At 44.1% G+C, this 23,272-nt stretch overlaps 2 protein-coding genes across 3 annotated transcripts; both read left to right on the top strand.

Moving 5' to 3' along the window:
• Nucleotides 1–6,318: 6,318 nt before the first annotated feature.
• On the top strand, nucleotides 6,319–9,008 carry SRGN (serglycin). Its single transcript, XM_072870509.1, has 3 exons — nucleotides 6,319–6,472; nucleotides 8,296–8,443; nucleotides 8,627–9,008. Exons 1-3 carry the CDS (start codon nucleotides 6,382–6,384, stop codon nucleotides 8,838–8,840), a joined length of 453 nt encoding a protein of 150 aa, XP_072726610.1. The 5' UTR covers nucleotides 6,319–6,381; the 3' UTR covers nucleotides 8,841–9,008.
• Nucleotides 9,009–9,527: 519 nt separating this feature from the next.
• On the top strand, nucleotides 9,528–23,187 carry VPS26A (VPS26 retromer complex component A). Of its 2 annotated transcripts, none has more exons than XM_072870577.1 (9): nucleotides 9,528–9,601; nucleotides 12,909–13,058; nucleotides 14,801–14,876; nucleotides 17,329–17,485; nucleotides 17,990–18,154; nucleotides 18,610–18,716; nucleotides 19,759–19,827; nucleotides 20,438–20,580; nucleotides 21,429–23,187. In XM_072870577.1, exons 1-9 carry the CDS (start codon nucleotides 9,599–9,601, stop codon nucleotides 21,540–21,542), a joined length of 984 nt encoding a protein of 327 aa, XP_072726678.1. In that variant the 5' UTR covers nucleotides 9,528–9,598; the 3' UTR covers nucleotides 21,543–23,187. The 2 variants fall into 2 exon arrangements, with proteins under 2 accessions (XP_072726678.1, XP_072726677.1); XM_072870576.1 differs by lacking the exon at nucleotides 9,528–9,601 and adding an exon at nucleotides 10,135–10,356.
• The last annotated feature ends 85 nt before the right edge of the window (nucleotides 23,188–23,272 follow it).

Below are 23,272 nucleotides of genomic sequence, written 5' to 3'. Positions count from 1 at the left end.
TACACCATAAAGGCTCAAGGTATTGCAAGTGCAAGGGTCTTGTGAGTCTTACCTTCCTGGTTGGCCTGTCCTGGCCTCCCCGCTGCACTCTACTGGAAAGGTTAGATGAGATGAATCCTGCCCCAGGCTTCAGCTTTCCCTGCTGGCTGACCCCTGTCTGAGTCCTCTTTTGCGCTAGAAGAGATGAAAAAATAGAACAATTATAGAGCCCAGCTCTCTGAAATAGGAAAAGGCAAAAAAAGCACTTTTTTTCCTAATTAATGCAAATTGTGTTTTCTAAAGGGATGTGCTCATATTGAAATCCTCTGTGCTGCCAAGGGCAGAGCAGCTTTGTTGGCACCATGGGCCGTTTCTGAACATGAGGGAGGGCCATTTGGACCATGCTGCTTTATGCTGCAGCAGCATTTACCCTGAGAGCACGGAGCAGATTGGTGGGCTGGGATGTGCGAGTCCCATGGGGGAGAGGCTCCCGTGGCAGGCCTGCTTCTCACGCCTTTCCTCGTTTTTCTCTTCTGCATGTCATATTTTAAAACAAAAGGATATTTCTACTAAAACAAACAAGCTTAAAACTAGCTAAAGAATGTCCAGCTCCTTTGGTCGCTAGGAAATAAAAAAAACCTGTTTTCTTCTACTCTAAATGTAATTTCACCTCTTTCCCCAACAACTCAGTGAAGGTCACAAAACGACAACTGTAGGTAAAGGGTTGGCTAATTGGAGCCTGAAGATCTGCTTTGCACACAGCATGGGAGCACTGGATCTGGTTCATGGGGAGATCTCCACAGGAGTGTCTGTGCTTCCCATTCCTCTTCATCTTCCTAAATTTACTGATGCCCTTTCTCCCTGCACATGGTGAGAAGTTTTTATGTGGCACTGGTGTTGCTTGTGCTTAGAAACAGGTTTGCACTCATGCAGGGAGTGGAGCTCCCAAGTGAGCTGCCTGGGGTGGGTCTATGGGGGAAGAGCCCAGGCTGATAAAAAGCATCTAAAAGCTGCTGAGCAGCTCACTCGTGTGAGGTTGTCCTGAGCTGGAGAAACCATCTTACAGAAAAATAGCTGTCTAATACCCAGGTAACCAAGCTTGTACCAGCTATGTATGCAGCAATGCCAACTGGTTTGCAATGAAAAGACACTCCTGGAGAAGCAGTGGAGGAATGGGGCACCAGGCTTTGCTTTTAAAACATGTTTGTCCCATGGTCCTTCTCTCCATAGTTAATTCTTTGTAGTTTTAGGGGTGTTTTCCCAACGAGCAGCTGCGTGAAGGGGACTCCCTTCCCCCTCGCTCCACTGTGCAGGTCCTGCTCCCAGCGAGGACTGGGTGCTTCCACCACAGGGCTGGTGCTGCTCTGGAATGAGGTTTTAAAGAAGGAAGGACAGCTACTGAAATTGCCTCCCTAATCAGAAACTGGAGCTCAGCTGCTGTGTCATGTCTTAACAAGTTGTTGCTTTTAAACTATAGTCCTGAATTTGCCAGCCAAAACCTCCTGCTGCACCAGGCTTCAGCGTTTGGAAGCAGAAAGCATTGCACCTCCCAGCACAATGGAAAGCTGCTTTTTTCCTCCTGAAGGACAGGCCAGTTGCTTGGTTAACATTTCTGGTAGAGGCAAGATCACTGATGGGGAAAGGCCGTTGGCAGCTTCCTGTCAGTCGGTGGCTGCGTTCGACCTCGACGCAGCTGTGGCTTTCCAGCAAAGATCTCTCCCCATGCACTTGTTGACCTTCATCATGGGAAAAAACAAGGAGTTGCTCTTCTGTGCAATCTAGATGGCAGCGAATGTCAGATTTCTATGTGATGCATGTGAGTGTTAATGATTTCTTGCAAGATCTGAATCTTATCTTCATGGGCCAGGTCCTGATGCTGCCCTCAGAGGCAAGAGGCGGTGGCACGAGAGGCCAAGGGATGCCATGTCTGCCCTGCTGTGCATGCCGCGATGCTCCGGGTACACAGGTGAACACAGGGGCCAGGTGCTGAGCTCAGATGTGACCCAGGTTAAGAATTCATCTTTGCTCAGGGACGGATTTAGAAATCCCCCCAGGTTGACACAAACCTCCTTCCCTGGGTTGCCAGCTCTTTGCTATTTTGAGGCAGGGCATGCTTTTGCTTTTCAGTCCCCAAAGGCTGGTTGGTCAAACATGAGCTAGTGGCAGAAAGCATTCTTAAATTTAGCTGGGCTGCCTGCCTGGGGGGAGCTCACTGCTGGGTGGGTTGGGGTGATTTTGGGGTGTTTAAAAGGGCAGCTCGTGGGTTATCTCTGAGACAGGTCAACGTGCTCAGGGCCTGTTGGATGTCCAGGTCCAACAGATCTCGTTCCTCCTTGGCATTGACTGTTGGGGAAGAAACCTGTTCTGCCTTTCCAAAGGACAAGATAGGCAAAAAAATTGCTCCTCGTGTTCAACCCAGCAGCCATTCAGACACTCTCCCCTTCCCCTTTGTTCACTGTCTGACCTCTGTTTTTTCTCAACTGTTGCCATCATTCTCCCTTTACCCCCTTTTCCAGCTCCGCTCATAACAGATATAGCCTTTTCTCTACTGGATGCTCTCCAGAGCAGTGACCTGTACAAAATATGTATTTCTACTTTCCCAGTGGAGCAAATAAAGAGCTGAGCATCGCAGGCAGGGCCCAGTGCTTCGAGACCCCTGGCTGTTCCTGCCAGCTTTGCTACTCCACTGGGGAGGAGCATTCAAGAGGTGCAGGTGTCAGCCTGGACGCCCCCCGATGCCAGAACCGAGCTCCCACTGGCCAGGCCAGGGGAAAACCTGACCCCTGAGAGCAGAGTGACCCCACAGCAGTTAGGGTTTATCTGATTTCTGAGCAATTATGAATGAGAAACTTCCTTATTGGGACCTCCCATCTGGACGGATATCGCCTCGCCTGGGTGCCTCGCTGATAAGTGCTGGGACTGTGGGTGCCCGTGCACCAGTGGGAGCCCATCTGCTAGCTGGCTGCTCATTGGAAATACAGGCTGGAAAGCAAACCTGCGCTGCCAAGTGAGGAAAAGCAGCAGAGAGAGATGCCCGATGCAGCTACATCTCTGGACCGTTCCTCCAGACCAAGCTGCGCCAGCAGCGTTTATCTGTGCTAGAGCAGGGCAGGGGTTGGTGTCCACCAAAGAATTGGCTGAAACACCCCCATGATGTCCCTCTGGGTTACTGAAATGGGCCTGCTGGGAATTTTTTTTGCCCTACATCCCCTGTCCTCGAACGCAGGATGGATGTCCTTGTACCAGGCACTTCTGTGGTGTGGTCCCCATTTAGTGATGCTACTAAATTGCTCGTTACTCCTGATGCCCATTGAGACATAAAACAAGCCCCAAGAGTTAGGAGCAGTTCATCATTAGATTTTGAAGTGTTCATTATAGCTTAGGGGCTATTCCCAGATATTTCAGGCACATAACAAAGAGTCCGAGGTGTCTGGTTGAGGGGCTGGGTGCACAGTGCTGAGGCAGTCCCCTCCCTCTGCCTGCCCCCCCACTCCCCAAATTAATGCCTTAGAAAAATGCAAAGCTCTTAATCCGCTTTGCATGAGATTTGAAAATAATGGCAGTGCTTCAGCACAGTAGTTGTAAGAAATGCTCCACGAGAGCGAGTGATGGGTGGGAAATGTTTATGCAAAAACATAGGTGACCACGAATGGCGGCATGTCCATTGCGTTGGTATGATATTTGAAATCCTCTCTCTGGCCTCAAGGCAAGAGCTGCATTCTCAAATATCTGCTCCTCACTTATTTTCTTCTTTTCATAGGCTTATTCTGTTGGGACATTTAGTCTTCTAATATATATACACAGGATCTACGCAAGATGAAGATTATCCTATGAATCTTCCTTGAAGTTTATGGGAGGTAGATTTGAGGTAGCTGACCTAGGTACAGTGACTGTCCTCTCCTCTGTGGATTTAAACTATTTGACTTAAAAACCCTCTCTCTCTTAAACTCTGATAGTCATGCAATGGTACATTTCAAGGTTAACATTCCAATATAGTACAGCTTGCGTGCTGTTTTCCATTTAGAAAAAGAAAAAGTGTGGTAACTTTCTGCAACTTGTGGCCTCTATCTCAAGATGAGATTTTTTAATGTGTGCTGATTATTGGCATTTTATGCACTGAGTGGCTTATAGACAGGTAAATAATTGCGCAGCGTTTCTTGGGGATCCCATGACACTCCACAAAGGGCATGCTTTCCTGTTAAGACTTGTACATCCCAGATTGCCTCTGCTTCAGGTCTCCAGTATCACTTCCATGTTTGCTGGAAAGTGGAAAGCTCTTTGCTTGCCAAGCGCAGCGGGGTGCAGGCACTGGCGGGGTGCAGCAGGACAGGAGGAGATGGGCGCAGGCCGAAGCTCCCCGCGGGTTTCTGGCCCCCATTACGCAGGTGTACGTGAGACGGGAGAGTGGAAAATTTGCTTCTGTCTTCCCATGATTACCAATTGTAAAGCAATCTCATTTCCTGAGGCACGCTGCTGACACACAAGAAAATAACAAAACCGTGTGGCAAAACTGCCAGCGCTACAAGTTCCCCCATTGGCTGATGGTACGAGACAGATAACTTGGCTCTGTGAGATGCCCCTCCAGATATGGGGGTTTTGCAGCTCCCACCTACCCCAGGCAGCTCCCACCTACCCCCACCATGGCTCCCCCCACTCCTGCAGGATCCCTGGCTCCCTGTGACTGTGCCTGCTGGTGGGCAACGCTCCGGCCGCATCCCATGGGGCTTCCAGTGCCGGGGTGGAAAAAGCCCCAAGCTGGTGGGAAGGGCAAAAAATAGCCAGCGGAGGGGTGCTTTCCCACATGGGGGTTGTTTGTGCACGCTGGAGGGGTGCAGAAGGGGTCAGCACGTGCCTGTGACCAGTGGAAAATGAGAGGCGTTATTGCAGGAACGGCTTCCGCAGCCTTCAGCGGGCGGAGGCTGATTGCCTCCCTGCACGTGTTCGCCTGGCTTCCTATTGATGCTGAGCACCACCTTAAAAAAAAAAAAAAGAAAAAAGAGTTGATGCTAAAAATACAAAGTAGAAAAAGAGGCTGGTAGGAATAACCGCTGCACGCAACTCCTTCTGTGCCTGCTTGGTTTGAGTCTCCTATGTTTCCCATGCCAGAAACACCCCTCCGCTGTGCGATGGTTCATAATAAATTGCATTGATGCCAAAAGCACAGCTCAACCCCTCGGTCTGGTGGTAAATCCCAGCCCAGAGAGGGGAACTGCTGGAGGGGTCTCCTCCAGCGCTTGCAGGGTTTTGGTGGAGCGCCGTGCCCTGGGGAAAGTCACCGCTCAGCCCAGATCCCCACTGGGGGCCTCCGTGGACTTTCCGCCGCGTAAAAATAGATTTACCACAGACAACTTACACTATCAGCGACAGCATTGTCGAAGGTGCTGGCAGCATGTTAGGCCTACACATCAGTGCCCCAGTTAATCCAGCAGCTAATGGTATGACTAAGAAAAACCCCCACTGCTTAGATAACCTCGTTGTATGTAATTTATTCTTAAGTGAACTCAAGCCTGTTTTAATCCCAACTAAAAGGCAAGCAAAAGGTATAAACTAGCTGAAAGGCAGCTTCCATGTATGTATATAATGGTTTTCATGGCTTTCCCAGGTGGGCTCCTCGCAGAGCCACAAGCTGTCCAAACCCTTTACCACGCTCCCTGGGATGCTCACACTGCACAGCAATGACCTGGCTGTCCTGGATCAGCCGTCTGGGCTAAGCAAATCTGCTGTACCCTTTCAGAAAGGAGCCGACACATTTCTGCCAGGATCTAATCTCTAAATTAGTGATTTTTTCACTTATACTGTGAATGTCTAAGATCCTGCTTTCCAAAAAAGAAAGGCATAAGATTCTTGAGATAATTTACTTTTGTGGAAGAAGATTATTTCCCAGTTGGTAAAACTTGCACTGACCGCAAGCAGGCAGCTCCTAACCTTCGCGATGGACTGACATCAGCTTGAGGCAGGGAAAATCACTGCCAGCGCCAGTACCAGAACGCAGTTGTCTGAAAATCAGGGGACACAAATTATTGCTTTTTCTCTCCAGATGAAACAGCAAACGCCCTGGAGCCTGCTGAGCATTGGGCAGGTGCTGGGCGGGATGCATGCCTGGACCACAAGCTGCTGGCAGCACAGGCCTTCAGTCGAGCTGGTTGGTCCCGGGTTTGCTTTTCTGCTCGGGCAAAACTGGAAACGAAGGCAGTGGGGATTATTTTTTGGGGAGTGATGAAGAACAGGAGAGCAGAGCACTGGGTTTCTCTGTACATGTTTCACTCCCGTCAGTCAGGAAACGGTGACGCAGGTTATGGGTTGGGTTTGAGGTTTTGGAAACCTTTTCTAAAAGTCGATCTCCTCGCCCCGTTGTATTTCTGAAGTGTGAAGCTGTGGTGAAGGCTGGTGGCGAGCAGGGGGATGCCAGCCAAAATGCAGCTCCTTATCAGATGTAACGGAAGGATTTTCCTGGCTATTTGTTTAATCCTCTTTGTGGGATACACAGTGCAAGGTAAAACGGGGCGGTTGTTCTCTCGGTAATCCTCTTTCTGGGCTATGCAGTGTAGGCCAAGTAGGCAGCCTCCGAATTTTTCAAACTGACCTTCTTCTAGGGGTAATGAGATGTACTCGGAAAACCTGCTTTGCTATTTCATTTTCTGGATGGGGAATGGTAAGAAAAGGTGCTTTTTGGTAGTGGAGCATTTCTGTATCCTTTTCCCAGCCCCTATGGGAAAAAGACTTCATAAAGTAAGTTGCTGTATGTGCGTATATTTTCAATCCATATATTTCAATATTTTTTAACTGTCCCTTTCATAGTGGTCTGGTTATGTACTGTTATTCAGTTGTGTAGTTACAAAGTATGTAACAGTTCCCATGTCATAGCTACTAGGGTCTACTTTCTTGGGAGGGCAGGAAAGGAAACTAGTTGTAAGTATGAGGAAATTAAACCGTTTATTCGGTACAGAGAAATTGCAACACGCAGCACTAAAACAACCAAAAGGAAATGTTGATTCATGATGACATGTACCCTGTGTATTTGTTTCTTGCGAGAGAGAAGCCCTTTTCAAGCATGTAGAGTACAATTTGTCCCCAAACCAAGGCTGTGATAGCGATAGGCTTTCATTATGTATCTACCATTCAGAGGCTGATCTTTGAGAGATTATGGCCTGCTTTTTGTATGTTGTTTATTTGCAAATTATTCAGCTGCAGTTGTTTATTTTGTTGCCACTCTTATTATTAAAAACCTTCTTAATAATATGCTAAGAGAAGAAAATAAGTATGAAAAAGGAATACACTGTAAAAGAAGCAGGAAATGATACCAGTGAGATCTTTTTTATCTTACAGAAGAGTGTAGGAGGTAGCTGAAAGTCATCTAGTACATTATGGAAATATATAGGGCAATAGAGAAGTGTAATTACAGAAAGATATTCCCAAGAAACCGAGAAAAAATAGATAAAGTGCCAACAGGCAGAGAATGTGCCAGGAGGCTTCAGAACAAATTAATTACATGAGACCAAGAGGAAGGATGAAATGCTGCTGTTTTTGTCTTTACTATGCGATTGTTATTTTCTCCTTTTGGTATTTTTTGGAGACCGCTTTTCAGCGACAGCCCTGATCAAGCACCTGGGGGGCACCAGAACTGAAACCATGGGTTTACGTAACCTTGGGCCATGTGTAGGAGACATCTGAACCATCTCTCCTCCGGCAATGCGCTCCAAGAGCCTACGTAATCCCCAAATCTGCTCCCACGGCAGGCGGCTCTTGGCACACCTTGAGTTTCTGACCTCCCACCAAAATTCATGCCATTGAACTTGAAGGGGCTAAGCTGAGGCACACAAAGCCAAAGCGGAGTTGGCTCTGACCTGGGCTGGAGCCAACAGAGAAAGGGAGGTCGCAGGAGCCAGCTCTCCGCTGGGGTGGCTTGTCCCCAGGAGATTTTGAGATACCTCCACCAGCTTTAGGGAGAGCTGCAGGTGGCTGAGCCTGCAGGTCCCCTGTGGACGTGCCATGCCCCGAGCTGGGGATGAGCCCTGCTATGACGTTGGCACGAGGCAGTGGTTTCCCATGGGGTTTCCATTTCTAATTCCTGTGGACTTCCCAGTGCCATGTGCGAGATGCACCCCATGTCTCTGACAGCAAGGATGTCACTTAGGATATCAGTAGCCATTTAGAAAAAGTCTTCAGGGTTAATTTAGTTTTCGGCAGTTGAGCAATCAGGGCCACACAAATTACTTTCTTCCGTTCCTTTAAGCTTTACTAGGTTCTCATAAAGTTAATAGGTCCTGGTGAATAACATCCTGGTCCTGGTGAATAACGCACAGCTGATTCGATCAGGTGCTCCAATGCAGAAGGCAAGGTACAAGAGAGTGAGATGCCGACCTGATGCCTGGTCTGCTAACTGCATCGAAGAGAAGGGGCCCTGGTTTTACACGCCCACTGGCGGAGCCAACAGGATCCTTCCTCCCATGGCAGACCCGTCCCTGTAAGTTCATTTGCCACACAATCATCATTAATGCTAGCACCTGAAAATGTCCAGTATTCCTGTCTCAACAGTCCTGCCACAGTGTGGCTCACCCATGGGAACGTGAAGCTTCGGTATGTTCGTTTAAGAGATAATAAACAAAATAAAAAATTTCAATAAACTAGCTGCCACTCTGCGTTTCAGGATGAAGAGATACCAGGAGCTGGGCGACATATTCCCGCTCTCGGATGAGGAGTCTGGGTCCGGGTCTGACGCCACGGTGGAAGTGGAACCGGCCTCCGGGTCGGGGCTCGGCGACAGCGATGGTTTCTCCGAGGCGAAGCTGCCCGTCTTCCTAACGGGCCCGCGAGGCGGCAAGCTGAAGCAAAAGCTAACGGAGGAGGATTTGCTCCTGTAGGGCTGGAGACGTTGGCCTCCTCGTGATGGCAGCAGCTTCCCTCGCCTCCCGCGCCCCTTCCCCGGTGCCTGACCCGACGCAATGGCCACAAAGCCGTTTTAAACTAACTCCAAGTCAATAAAAACTTTGCCTTAAGATCTTTATTGCTTTCACTCACTAAAAAAAAATCTTTGTTCGGTCTGAATTCACTTTTTGCTTTTGGTGTGTGGGGCAGCCATCCCAATCAGGGGAAAACAGGTTTTGGGGGCCCTGCCTGATCTGTGCGGATGTTATCATGCTCCAGGGGTAATAAATTAAAAACCTTTGTGTGGTGGGAGTCGCCTGCAGTTTTGCAAAACTCAACTAATCACGTAAAATCCGCCCGAGCGGCTGCCTTGCACCTCCTTGCTCCTGTTTCCCTAAAAAGCACAAAATCTTGCCAAACGTTTTGGGACCTCAACCGTTATTTCCTGTCAGAGATACGCAAAACCCCCGCGCTGCCGCCTCCCGGTCGCTAGGCGGCACCCTCCCGCCGCGGCGCGCATGCGCCGCCACCACCCCGACCCCGCCCGCCCCCGGGCCGGCCCTCGGCGGGCACGGAGCGGGCAGCGGCGGCGGCGGGAAGGCGGAGGGGGGGCGGTCACGTGCGGCGGGGGGGGCGTGGTGCGGCGGGGGGGCGTGGCGTGGCGGGCTGTAAGGTCACATGACAGGGGCGCGGGCCGGGGAGGCTGGTGCTGGTGGCGCGCGGGGCGGGAGTCGGCCGCGGAGGGGCACGCACCATGGTGAGTGCGGGAGGGGCGGCCGTTACCGCGCCGTTACGCGGGCCGTTACCCGCCAACCGCCGCTCCGCGCGTGCCTGCCGCCTGAGGCCGGCGGCCTGGGCCGGGCCGGGCGGTGCCTCTTTCCCTCCTTCCCCACCTGTGGCTCCGGGCTGTGCGTAGGGAGAGCTGCCCCGCCGGGCGCGGTTTGCCCTCCGGCGCCGCCGGTTGTCCCTCCCCTCGCTCCCGGCCCGGCCGCGGAGCGCCCGGTGACCCCTGCTGCCGGCCTGGCCGCCCCGGCCGCCCCCTCCCGGGCCTGCGTCACGCGGCCGTGCTGCTCCCCGCCGCTCGCCTCGCCCCGAGCTGCGCCTGGGCCTGGCGACGTCCGCGGCCGCCCCGCGCCGGGTGGGGTCACGCCGGGGAGGGAGGCGGCGGCGGCGGCGGCCGCCTCTCCGCGGGAGCCACTGCTCTGCGAGGCGGGCGCGGGGGAGAGCTGGCAAAACAGCGGGGGCCGAGATGGTGAAAAACAAAGCTTTGGGGTGTTTTTAATATAATTTATGGGTTAAGGCTTGGGATGTTTCCCTGCTTCTCCTCTGTGCGGGCATGCCCTCGCCAATACGGGGTTTAGTCATGAAACTCGGCTTCCGTGTTTCCTACACAGCTGCTGTCGGGGAGGCTGTGGGGAAAGTGCGTGGGATAGTCCTGAAAACATCGGTAAATCTTTCAGCAGTCCCGTGAGGCAGCGCTTAAAATGACAGCGGATGGTAGTAATCCTTCAGGTCTGGTGAAATAGTGGCTACTTTGTGCTTAACAGGTTTGGCCTAGGCAAAGCGCTTGGTGTGCTGTGATGTATAGATTTAAAAAAAATACATATTTTAAAGAATCGGCTAGATCAATGCACTTTGGGTTTCTGAAGGGTGTGGATTCCTTAACATGTGTCTCTCTCTGTTGGATGTGCAAAAGCTTTTTAGGGTTCCATGTGAAGCTGAGGCTGGGATTTCTGCACCGTTTATCAGCTGCTGGGAGTCCTACAAGTCCTTTAGTACAGCTATAACATGTAAGGACTGAATGCAGATTGATTTCAGTCCTGATGTAGCAAAATCTTCAGCATCTGTCTTTTGCATGAAATCAAGAACATAGCCTAGTGTTTGGCCAGCTTCTGAAAACCTTAGTTCACTGTCTTCATTTTCTTAAGCTGTAACATAACAAGCCATATGATGGCTTCTCAAAATACTTCTTGTTTTGCATAGTTTCCCTGCAGCAGTATCTTCGATAGCAACTGGAGGAGATACCAGCTGTTGATTTCTTTATTCCTTATGTTCTTGTCCTCTCTGTGTGAGATCATGGCTTATCTCGAAGGGGTACAGTTGAAATATTCCTATGCAGTGTCCTGAGAAGTGATGTGTTACCAGTGTTAGTTCTGGCTGACTGCTTTAAATGGTGGTACAGCTTCATCATTTGGAAGGCACTATGAGACCATCTTGTATAATGTTTACTTAAAGGTAATGTGCTTCCTTGTTTGCTTGGTGGAAAAAAAGTATAAGGCTAATCTGGACAACAAATGCAGAATTTCTGAGGAAAAAAAATATGGGCATGCCCAAAAGTAATCTGTGTAACAGTTTAAAATAGTCTAAAGATTTGGAATTATTCTTGAAACTTTCTTCTTTTTCTTTCCCCCTTCCCCAGGAGCCAAAAATAAAGAATGGTTCTAGTGTGCAGTCATTTAAAAAAAAAAAAGTTGTATTTCTTGTTTCAGTGATTAATGCGAATACGTGCTTGGCAGAGACTTGGAGGACCTGTCGGTCTTAGTTTGACCACCTTGTTGGTCATCTGCTTTCCTGTGAGAATGTGAAGTAGCTATAACTAGGTTTCAGTTAGTTATATATATCTTTGTGGATTGAACTAGGGCCACTTGCTATCTAAACAAATACAAAGTTGGTTTAGTCTTGTGTGAAATCGCTGTTTTATAGCTCAAAATTGCACCATGTCTTTGCTTCACTTGTAGGGGTGAGCAAAAAGTCACTCAATGTTCCTGCAGCTAGGCTGCTGCATTCAGATCAAACTTTTGTCTAGACTTTTTGTTATTTATGCTACGTTTCAAACTTCAGGTCCCTAGAAAGTCTTGAAATATGTTCTTACTCAATTTTTGAGACTAAATTGGTGAAGTGAGAGTGACTGTTTCATGTATACCAAATTCATCTAGTTGAAGGGGATGCTTTCATTTGAGAACATAGGTTAATTTCTCCAAAAAAAACCCCAAATCACACTGAATTAGTGAAGTGTTGTTTGCTTTAGTACATCAAAGCAGGTTAGTCCCGAATTCTTAAGAGAAAACGTGGGGGCTTTTGTACTAATCTTGTTGAGTTTCCCACAGAGCTGCTAATGTGTTTTGCAGCTTCTTGTAAGAAATGTTTGTGCAAGGTCAAAGGATGGTCTCTCCTAGTTTCTTGTGTTTGATGCTGGTCAAAAGTTCATGCCTAGGGAATGCTGTTGTAAGGTGAGGACCAAAGTTTAATGCTTGTAATGGATTGGTGCCTGGAGCAGTGTTACAGGTAAACTTGTAACATCCACTCTATCTGATCGGGGAGTTGTGTAGCTAACGTAGATTGTATGAAGAACCACTGCCTCTTGTACCTGCTAGTGCTCTCTTCCTTTGCTAAGAGAACTATGGGGCGTAGGAAGAGGCAGCAAATGGAAGTGCCTGTTCCCCTTTGTGAACCTGGGGGATGCCTTAGGCCTTGTATTACATCCCCTGGTGTTTTTTCTTTTCACCCTACTTTGCTCTGTTATTCTTCCTACTTCTGATCATCCTTGTTAGTGCTCTTTATGCAGTAAGTTATAGTAGGTATAAAGCAATATGTAGTGTTTGGCATAATATCTGAAATGCTAAACCAGATGGAATAAATTTGTTGAAAAGATTTTTTTTTTTTTGAAGTGTGGTTTAAAAATGATTAACTTTTTAAAAGTGAAATCAGTGACTGGAAACTTTGCAGTGACAGAAACCAAAGTTGTGTTTGCAACACTAATGTTTTAAATATTTGTTAGTATTTTAGTTTAGTAATAATAATGGTAATTACACTGTATACTTTTTTGTAAACCTTATATTTTGTAAGAGCTGTCGCTGCTTGTTACTGACCTGATCTCAATTATTTGCTAGATGAACAACCGTCTTTTGTCATCGCTATTTCTTGGGTCTGTAATACATGATGGCTTTGTAACTTCATGGGAGCACAAATGTTTTTGCCCAATGTATAGTGTACAGCTGCAAGGAAATACCACATAAAACGGAGTGTCTACTGTGTAGTAACTTATCTAATTTTTGTTATTCCAGAGTTTTCTTGGAGGCTTTTTTGGTCCTGTTTGTGAGATTGATGTTATTCTTAATGATGCTGAAACACGAAAACCAGCAGAAATCAAAACAGAAGATGGTAAAGTAGAAAAGCATTTTCTCTTCTATGATGGAGAGTCCGTTTCAGGAAAGGTAAATTTTTTTTTTTTAAAGTGACTTAATTATTGTACTGATTCTGGCATGCAGATGCATATAGGAAGTTAAATGAAAAACTGATATAAGCAAGAGCTGTGATTTCAGCTTGTGTTGTTATTCAAAGAGGAAACAGTGTTTTCCTATATATGGTCTTTTTAACCATGGTCATTCAGGCAACTGATAAAACTGAACGTTTGGAACAGTAGGTGTTTATTTGTTTCCGGTCATCTTGTATTTATGAATAAGACTTTTGTGCAACCATGTGCAATCCTATTGTTGCATCTGACAAGAAAACTATTCCAAACTGCATCCCCCTGCTTCCCCTTCCCCTTGAACTCCAAAATCCACGACCTGACACGTGTAACAGTCATTTTTGGGTGGTGTAGCCAACCTGCTTTGCATACCCTGAAGCTAAGCCTTATGCTTCATGCCCTGAAGTGGTTTCTGGAATTGTATCAGAGGAGCAACATATGAAGTTCAGCTGGCTCCTAAGTCAACAAGAGTTTTTCCTTGTTGGAAAAAAAAAAATGAAGTGGAGATTGCCAGAGGGATTCGTCTACTTATAGTATTGCACCTAGGAACTCCTTACCAACACTCTGGTTTTACTGGAGCTATTCTCATTCTCTGAATATTTCTGTTATGATTTGCTTTTCCTCCAAGAAACGTGAGCCAGGTATTGGGTTCCTAGATTGACTTCTAAATATCTACTTCAATCTTGACTGACCTGTTGTCACTGAGTGTCTTCCTGCACTTAAGATATCTTTCCATGCTAAGATGTTGGCTCTCTAGAAAGATCCTTTCATGGATGTGAAACTCTGACAAGATGGGCCTCAAACTCAGAAAACTGAGGGGACTAGCATTCGTACGTTCACTGGCCTGAGCTCTTCTTGGTTGTATCAGCAATGCCTGAGAGGTGCCTGATGAGTTTTGGCTAACACAAGCCCAGTGGGATGAGGAGGTTTCGAAGACCAGTAATTTATTGGACAGCTTCCCCCTACCTCTCTCCTTCTTTTCACCACAAAGATAGATTATTGAAGTGGTTTACTTCCCCCTCGGATATCAACAATGTACTGGATTTTAAGGTACAGGAATTTTTGTGGTCATCACTACCTCATAAGGAAACATTATATATGCTTAATGTTTACATGTTTCCATAGAAAATAACCTTATGGAATCTTTTTCTTGTGAGGCAAGGACTGATAGTGAGAATCAAATTCACAAATGCAGATCTTGATAGCAGGTTTCATTTTCTGTTATTTTTCATTGACTTCTCTAACGCCAATACTTAGCTATCTGCTGAGGAAGGGACTTAAGTTCACTTGACTTGAAAGCAGTGCATCTCATGGCAGTTCTTTTATGGACTTCCAAATGTGGCTGTCAGAAGATGTTTTGAAGCTCTCTGCCTTCAAAGATGGCAAGGGGGTCACAGCTGCCTTATGAACTCTATTGAAGCTCTGGCTTAGATTCTTAACTTTGGGACTTGAAAGTTTCAAGCTTACTTGCTAAACTCGGTCTTGTGGATGATTAGATTTTTCTTAAATGCTTTAGTGGCACCTGGGTAATGCTTAATTTCATAATCAGCTGTTTGATTTAGTTGTGATCAAGCTCAGATAATGCTGTTGAGAAGAGGTCTCAGTTTTCATAGGCATGTAGTAATGTACTTTCCTTTTTACTAATATCATGTATTAGAGTGAAAGTGTTGAAAAGTTTTAACTGGTGGTTTTTTTTTGCCTTGGTAGGTGAATGTCTCCTTTAAGCAGTATGGGAAGAGACTAGAGCACCAAGGAATTAGAATTGAATTTGTAGGACAAATTGGTGAGTTTTGAAACTATAAAAGAGATGTTAGGTGCACATGGTTTATGGAACTTTGCACTTGTGACTGTCAGCAGTTCGGCTCAAACATTGCAACCTGATTGGGTTAGTAGATGACAAGTGCCAAAGGAAGATTATATCCTACTCATTTTAACGCAAGTGATGTACTAATTTGTGCCAGTCAGAAAGTCATTGGGAGGGAAGATATGTACATGTGAGGGAGAACTGGCATGGTAAATATTCTGTCTGTCTCAGACTGGTTAAGAGTTTGATTAAGAACCACCAGAGATTTTGATTAAGAACCACCAGAGATTTCTAAAGACTAAATTTGTGACCATGATACATGTGGTTTCTGCTTCATATATTTCAGACTATTCATTTTTAACTTCAAAATCAAAGCACTTGATTTTTTTTTTTTTTCTGCTTGTGCCTTGTTTTGCCTGTATTTAAGGTTCCAAGCCAAAATATCAGGTGTACCTACTGTGCTAGACTTCTTAATTCTTATCTTTAATTCTGGCTCTGGAAGAGAAGAAACATAGAAAAGAAATGATGGGCAGCCTATATGAAAACATTTCTAAAATAATTCTATGGTGGTTGGTTTTCTAAAACAGAGTTTTATACCGTTAACATAAAATAATATTGAAACTTCAGAGGATCTCTGTGCTTTTTAGCGAGATAATGTGGTACTGATGTTAAAAATGTAGTTTTCTTATAAATATATCTAAGCTTTTGATTAGATTTGAACTATAAAGAATCTTGATTACGTCTAACTTCTTACCACTCGAGGTAAGCTCTGGACCCTTAGGCTGATGCTAAAATTTCTTCCTTCTGTTAGAGGGCTGTTTGCATTATTGTCCCCCTTGGAAGTAAATCTTCAAGTTTGAACCTCATACAATTGACTTTGATTGGAATTTCACAAATTCTCTATATCTGATCAGTCAGTAGGCTCTAGTACCCTATGTCTGAACTGTTACGTAGCAGGTATGACTGAGTTCTGACACCTGCTTTATGCTTTGAGGTTTTGATCAGTGGGGCTGTAAAAGCAAACTTTGTGAATAAAGCAGCAGTGTGATGGGAATGAGGCATTTAGAGGTAGGGAAAAAATAGAGCTCACATATGTCAGCTTCATTTAGTCTGTTGTCCTCTAATAGCTGTACAGGCTGTTCTTCTATTCTGCATAAATTTTATTCTCTGAATGACTTTAATGTGTTGTAGTACTTCTTGAATTTTGTGTGTTTGTGGGACTTTCTGTTGTGCTACTGTTTAGAAATCCTCAGAGTTATGCAGAAGTGGTTTAAGCTACTGCTTTTTGTACTTGTCCATGTTTTCTTGCATCCTTTCAAGTTTTAATTTAGTAATACAAAAAACATCCCAGTAGTGTGATCTGTCTCTGCACTACTTGGAGACTAGCTCTAGCTGCATGTCAAAGACGTATTTTAAACCAACTCTTCAGAATACAACTTTTCTGACTGGCACAAAAAGTATAGGATATGCAATAAACTTTGTATTATATAAATGCTTGTCATAGCAAACAAAGTACACCTTAGATAATTTGTTGTCATATTAGAAAATAAGCAGTTACTAGTTAGTGTCAGTTTCTACCAGATTGGCAATGATAAACTGTGGAGTTCGTGTGTTTAGTTCATTTTTTTCTCTTCTGAAAAGCTTCAGTCTGTGTAAAACCAACTACTACTAATGTTCTTAGCTGATACTTTCAGTTGTGAATTGTAGAGAATCTTGTTTTTATATACTAAAGTGTTTGGATTTTTTAATGGTAATGTTAATTTTTTTCTGACTTTCTAAGTTTTTATCTTGGCGAGAATTGCATGACAGATCTAGGGTTGAATAATAATGACACTGGTCTGGGGACAGGAGATGCTGCTGCTGTGAAACTGGTGTGTCTATGCATATGTATTAAGAACTTGTTTCCAAATGACTGACTTAGACCAGTGGTCTAATAAGTGGTCTAACAATAAGCCATTTGATTGTGGACTAGTAGTAAAAATAAACCATTTGATAGGTATTGTTGATCTGCGGGACAGTTGGGATCACTGGCCTGTCCTAAATGAGCAAGTTTTAATGTTGCTTAGATTTTGTCCCTTCAGCAATAAATGCCAGAAGCCAAAACTGGGCAATGCTAATTACAGAGCATGGAAGGCAAGAAGTACTTATTAAAGCTAGCTAAACTGTCATTAAAAAAAGATGCCATGCTAGTGAAGCTTCAAATATGTGTTCTGTTCATTGCAGTTAGCTCTTTAGGGATGCTTACTGCAGGTTGCTGAAACTGAAGATAACTCTGAAAAACTGCATAAAACATTTGGTCAAATATGTGTAACTTAAATCAAATTAATTGCTTCTGTTGTCCTCTCCCACCTGCTCCTGCCAAATTAGAGACAGTTTTGTTTGCTAAAAACGAACAGTGAAACACATTTTCCTTTAACTTCTTCAACTTTAGAGCTCTTCAATGACAAAAGCAATACTCATGAATTTGTAAACTTAGTGAAAGAACTGGCCTTACCTGGAGAACTGACCCAAAGCAGAAGCTATGACTTTGAATTCATGCAGGTTGAGAAGCCATACGAATCCTACATTGGTGCCAACGTCAGACTAAGGTTTGTAACTGTTAAGCCTTCTCTCCTTTCCGCCCCTCTAGCAAATTAATAATTTAGCAATTATGCTGTCCCCTTCCCCCCCTTCCTCCTTTTGGATTTCAAATCAGATATGTAACAGCAAGTAGCTAGTGTGCCTTGACTGGAGTTGTTGAGATCATGTTATAATGTAGTCTTGTCTACTTTATTTGGAGTTGTTCGGTGTTGTTTGTGTAGATCAAATTCTTTCATTTTAATCAAGTGGAAACAGTCCATGTCTCTCCTTAAAAAAAACCCCAAAACAAAACAACAAACCACAAACAAAAAACCAAACACAACCAATTCAACCCCCCCTCCACATTTCCACTTATAAGTGTTTTGTCTTGTATTTTGGTGTCTTATTCTTTTCTGCGTAGTCTTAAGAGAATACACTCTTGTCTTTCAAAGCATACGTGTACTTTGGAACATAAGGGCTTTTACTTATGCAATTCTGAATAATTGTGGTTAACTTGGTGGCTTTTTTCCTAGGTATTTTCTAAAAGTGACAATAGTGAGACGGCTGTCAGACTTGGTGAAAGAATATGATCTAATTGTTCACCAGCTTGCTACATATCCAGATGTAAACAACTCCATTAAAATGGAAGTAGGCATTGAAGACTGTCTTCATATAGAGTTTGAATACAATAAGTCAAAGTAAGTGTAATTTGGAATGAAATGCATTCAAGTAAATATCTCGGGATAAAAAGGTAGAATACATAATATTTGATTAACAACTGGTATCTGGGGACTTAAAATGTAAAGCAACATTTCCAATGATTATTGTATTGAGCTGTTGGCTTACTAATTACACAATGGCCTTTTTTGAGGAATACTTGTCTGTTCTGCCTTCAGTACTAATAGGAAGGTCATTAGACTTGATTTCTGCATTTAAGCTTTTTGAATATAACTACAGTACTTCCTTTACTAATAGTACATTGATGGAAAGGTGCTAATTGCACTGGTCTGGTTGAGATGCTTAGCTCAGTGGAGAAGCAAGCTCTGAGTAATTAACAGTCCAGATAAGGTAACTGCCTGTTTAACTTGTTTTCAAGAAGGTGTAAAAGTTGTCTTTATTCTTTAATGAAAACCTCCATTTTGTTCTTTTAAAGGTATCACTTAAAGGATGTGATTGTTGGAAAAATTTATTTCCTCTTAGTGAGAATAAAAATTCAGCACATGGAGTTGCAGCTGATCAAAAAGGAGATTACTGGAATTGGTAAGAGAAACAAAGTCCAAAAGAAATGGCAACTTGTATGCCAGTTGAGCGTTATGCAAACCTGGAGAGTGAAGTCAATAGTTGCAGCTTTGGTTAAACTGGTGCTCCACATACTTTCTCGCTGGTGTTTGACTGCCATTTGCATTTGGTGCTTTGGTAATCATACTTAGTAGTCAACATTACCTAAGGCCTGTGGCATTGTTCTGGGATTGTGAATGCTGGGCTAGCTTCACAAACATGAACCATTGTTAATGGAACTCAGGCGTAAATATGCAGCAGCTTAAGCAGCCTTGATAGATAACGAACTAGAGAAAAGGTGTAAAATGCATCCTGAAGACCCCCTTGCCTCTGCAGATATTAGCTGGTAAAGATTAGCATGAATCTCTCATATTCTAGAAATGTGTCATTTTCAGTCAGCCTAAAACTGGTATGATGGAAATATCAAGAGGCTTTGAAGCAGAAACAGCTTGATTATTGCAGAGCAGGCTTGCACACCCTTGGACTAGGAAGGTAGTAAGAGCTTGTGGCTCATGACTTCATTCCCCAGTGGCTGGGGCGCTAGTGAGCTGCTTGTGTGGAGAAGGAGAAAGCCTCCATAGCAATAGAGGAAGGGCAAAAAGCTCTACTTTATTGTTGGCTTTTGTGGCTAAATTAGCTACTCAGGCTTCTTCATCCTAGGCTCTGGAGAAAGGTGGCTCTTGTGCTGGGTGGTAACCTTTCAGGTGTCTAGTCTGATCATGGCCTAAAGTATCAGTCGCTAACACTGTCCACCAAACAGAACTGTTTCACAAGTCCTACCCTGCATGCTTGTCCCTTATTTAAAGCCTGCATACCCAGGGCTCCTTTGAAGCACTGGCTACTGCCTCTTCTGTGTCAGTGTGGGGAGGAGAGAGTAAGAAGTACGTGCTCTGCCTTGGAGAGGGTTTTGCTTGCTTTAGCTGTAACTTGCATGCAAATGTTGCAGAGTAGAAATTGCTGTGATAAAGCTTTGTAAATGTTTAAAACTGAAGCCTGTGTTCTCACAGAAAACTTGTTTCACCAGGACCCAGTACCACGACAGAGACTGAAACCATCGCAAAGTATGAAATAATGGATGGTGCACCAGTTAAAGGTAAGTAATTGTGCTTGTTTTAAAGGGTAAGCAGTTTTGAGTTAATACTGTGTTTAAAAAAAAAAATCTGGAGGCGAGGAGATGACTTGTATAAATTTTTCTTGGAGAAACTATACTTCTCCTTAGGTTGCTGAAATGACAGTGGATTTTCCTATTCAAAGCAGACATTTTCATCAACTTAAGCATTTCACTTGCGATCCTAGTAATTCTTACCCTTTATTTACCATTGGAAATTCTATGATCCTTTTATTGCTTTGATTAAAACCTGACTCTGTGGTGTAGACCAGCTCTAGAGAGTTCAAGATACTGATCCTTTTGTCTTGCCCGGCTACCATGCTTCCACTGAGAAAGTGTTCCCACTTTTGATTTCACACTTGCCTCTGTGCTCAGTGTTATGTTTGTGGTGTTTTGTTTGTGGTGGTTTTTCTGGATTTTTTTGTTCTTGGTGGGTGTTTTGGTTTGGTGGTGGGTTTTTTTTGGTGGTTTTTTTTTTTTCAACCAAGGAAGGAGCACAGACAGTGCTTGGGAAACTGCTTTATTTTGCAGGTCTTCTGAAACTGCATTAATGACATCCAGTTTTAAGTAACTAATTGAAACTTTCTTTTTTAAGGTGAATCGATTCCTATAAGACTGTTCTTAGCAGGCTATGACCCAACTCCAACAATGAGGGATGTGAACAAAAAGTTCTCAGTGAGGTACTTCTTAAATCTAGTGCTTGTGGATGAAGAAGACAGACGATATTTCAAACAACAGGTATGGTCAGTCTTGTTGCAGAACTCTCTGGGCTGTTGTACGTGCTGCTTTGAATGTTCAACACATTAGAAGCCACCTGTGCTTCATGTATGGCTTAAGCATTTCTGCTGGTGAGTGTATTGGAAATTGTATAGAAGATGTTAGCTTGCAAAAAGGAGCCAAGGGGATGATGGAGTACTATTTCAGCAAGGGTAGGATGCTCAGTGCCACAGAACAACCTTGCATTGTGAATATCCAGACAAAATGCTTTGTGGGTAAAATGAGCTACAGGTGCATTTGCTTGCTTGCTTAAACTTCTGCAGATAGATTCCCCTCCCAGCATTAGCCCAGGTTCAAAAATGTATGTAATAAGAGCTAAGACATTTGACTGAAAACCTAACAAAAGTTGAGGACATGCTGAGGAAAGGAATAGTGAAGAGGGTCATGGGAATGAAGCTGTGTAGATTAGATCAGATTCTTCCTTCTAAAGAATGGTCAAGGCAATGTAGTTAAATATAGAAAACAAAAGGTAGGTGAAGCATACAATGGCTATGATGGGCTTTGGATTTTGAGAAAAGGAGGAAGGAAAATTTCTTGGACACTTCAATACCATTAAAATGGGGAGTAGGATTGTTAAGGAAGAGGTTACTGCTCAGGATTGATAAAGGTGAGTGTTCAGGTAGTAACTAAATATGTAAACTTAACTACTTGTGTCGTCTTTGTTACTTGCAGAACAGTGCAGTACATATGGAAAGTAATGGGAAGTTTTTTCAAAAGTCTTTGCCTATTAAGAACTTATCATAATGATACTTGATACTGCTGGCTTAACAGTAAATGGTTGTTTCAAAAATGTTTGCTTCCTCAAATAGGAGATAATTTTATGGAGAAAAGCTCCTGAGAAGCTGAGAAAACAACGGCCAAACTTTCACCAGCGATTTGAATGTCCAGAATCACAAGCGTCTGCTGAGCAACCCGAAATGTGAACTGCTATAAGGTGAAAAACTTTGTGATGCTTCAGCAGGTTAAAGATGGCAGCAGCCTGTGGGAAAAGAAGGCCAAAATTCCCATTACAACTGTCTTCCTTCATCTTGCAGTGCTGCATTTACCATACTACTAAAGCATTCTTCAGTTAAACATTCAAGTATGTATATACATTTAAAATAAAGTGCTTTCTCAAACACTGGAACTTTCTTAAGCTACTATTTTATACTGCACATTTACTTTTATTTGATAATGTTATATGCAGTTGGATATGCATAAGCTTGAATCTAGTTATTTCCATGCATGGTAGGCTGGTGTATTTGATTTTTTGCTGATCACCTATACAGTGTAGACTAAAGCATTTCCCTTCTCATGTTGTTTATTGCATGTTTCTTTCCAATGTTGCTTATCTGCATTTGTTTTGTTTTGAAACTACAGTAAGACACAATTGACTGAATCACACTAAAAATCGAGGTTTATGGTAAATTTGTCCTGAGACTTCTGTGTTAAGACAGGGTTTAACTGAAACTGCATGTATATGCACTATGACTATGATGACTGTAGAGCCTTCAGACACCTTACCAAGGTTTCTAAGAAGCTTTGAATCTGTCAGTAGCAAAGAATGTTAGGAAGCATCTTTGCCCTCCCTCCTCCAATTCTCTCTACACCATGCTTCTCTAAGCCTTTCATCTGAGTCACTCCTGACTTCTGGGAGTCTGTTGCCCAGTAACTAGTGACTGTAGAGATGTCATGATTTCACCTTCAGGTGGTGAGCAGGTAAAGCATTTGAACATAATTATCTCTTATTGATGAAATAAATGCTGGTAACATTGATTATTTTGCAAATACATGAAACTATGTGGTTCCTCCTGGCTTCATGCTTCCACTGTCTTCACAGTTTGTCTCCTTACTGTCCTGACAGGAGAGGCAAAACCTCCTGAAAGGACATCCTCCTCCTAGTCCATCTGGGCCTGTTATGAGGGCAAGCAAGCTTTTTGTGGTCTTCTGGCAAGGTATTTTGAAGCCAGGCAAGCCTTAAAACTGTTAGAAGCTTGTCTGGCACAGCAGATCGTTCGTCTTGATCATCTCATATGCATTTAGTGTTTGAAGAAGTAGCTTAAAGGAGTTAGCCTTCATCGATTCACAACTGAGCATGTAGTCTGTTATCAGACGTGTGGCTTGGGCACAACACGAAGCCTGCTGTGTGGAAGGCTACTTGCGCTTGTAGTTCACTTGGCCTTTAAACCAAGACTTCTCAACTCCGGTGCAAGTGTCATTGGTGACCTTACTTTATGAGTAAGTAAATAATAGAATTATACTTCTGTAAGAACTGTTTTATTATTGTGGCACTTTGATAAAGCAGATGAAGACTCTGTGTACTTCATGCTGAGGTACTTCCAACGTGGATATCACTGAATGAGAGCAAATTTAACTCCCTCATGTAAGTGCCTGTTCAGAAATTTAAAGAATAAAGTAAAAAGCCAAATGTTTTCATGGTCACTTGCATGTTGTAATCTGGAAATGATTCCCAGAGATTTTGAAAACTTGATTGTATTTAACCAGCCTCAGATTGTGCAACCATGTATAATAAACGGGAAACATACTGAGCTGCTCTTTGATTTATTAAAACAGCTGTATTCTCACTAACATCGGCGTTGTCTCTGTTGATTGGCTCTGCCCTTTAAGGAGCGCACCAGGCGGCAGAGGGACGGGGGCGCCCGGCCGCGGCGGG

The sequence above is a fragment of the Ciconia boyciana genome, chromosome 8 (genome assembly GCF_034638445.1).
Source record: "Ciconia boyciana chromosome 8, ASM3463844v1, whole genome shotgun sequence".
Taxonomy (NCBI): domain Eukaryota; kingdom Metazoa; phylum Chordata; class Aves; order Ciconiiformes; family Ciconiidae; genus Ciconia; species Ciconia boyciana.
This window is presented reverse-complemented; position numbering and strand designations above follow the sequence as displayed.

Bases quoted from the DNA above. Each gene is read 5' to 3' on its own strand.
- SRGN (XM_072870509.1), top strand. From the start codon at position 6,382: ATGCCAGCCAAAATGCAGCTCCTTATCAGATGTAACGGAAGGATTTTC. The intron at 6,473-8,295 runs GTAAAACGGGGC...TGATTCGATCAG, and splicing joins TGTGGGATACACAGTGCAAG to GTGCTCCAATGCAGAAGGCA. The intron at 8,444-8,626 runs GTAAGTTCATTT...TCTGCGTTTCAG, and splicing joins CCCATGGCAGACCCGTCCCT to GATGAAGAGATACCAGGAGC.
- VPS26A (XM_072870576.1), top strand. The intron at 13,059-14,800 runs GTAAATTTTTTT...TTGCCTTGGTAG, and splicing joins GAGAGTCCGTTTCAGGAAAG to GTGAATGTCTCCTTTAAGCA. The intron at 14,877-17,328 runs GTGAGTTTTGAA...CTTCAACTTTAG, and splicing joins TGAATTTGTAGGACAAATTG to AGCTCTTCAATGACAAAAGC.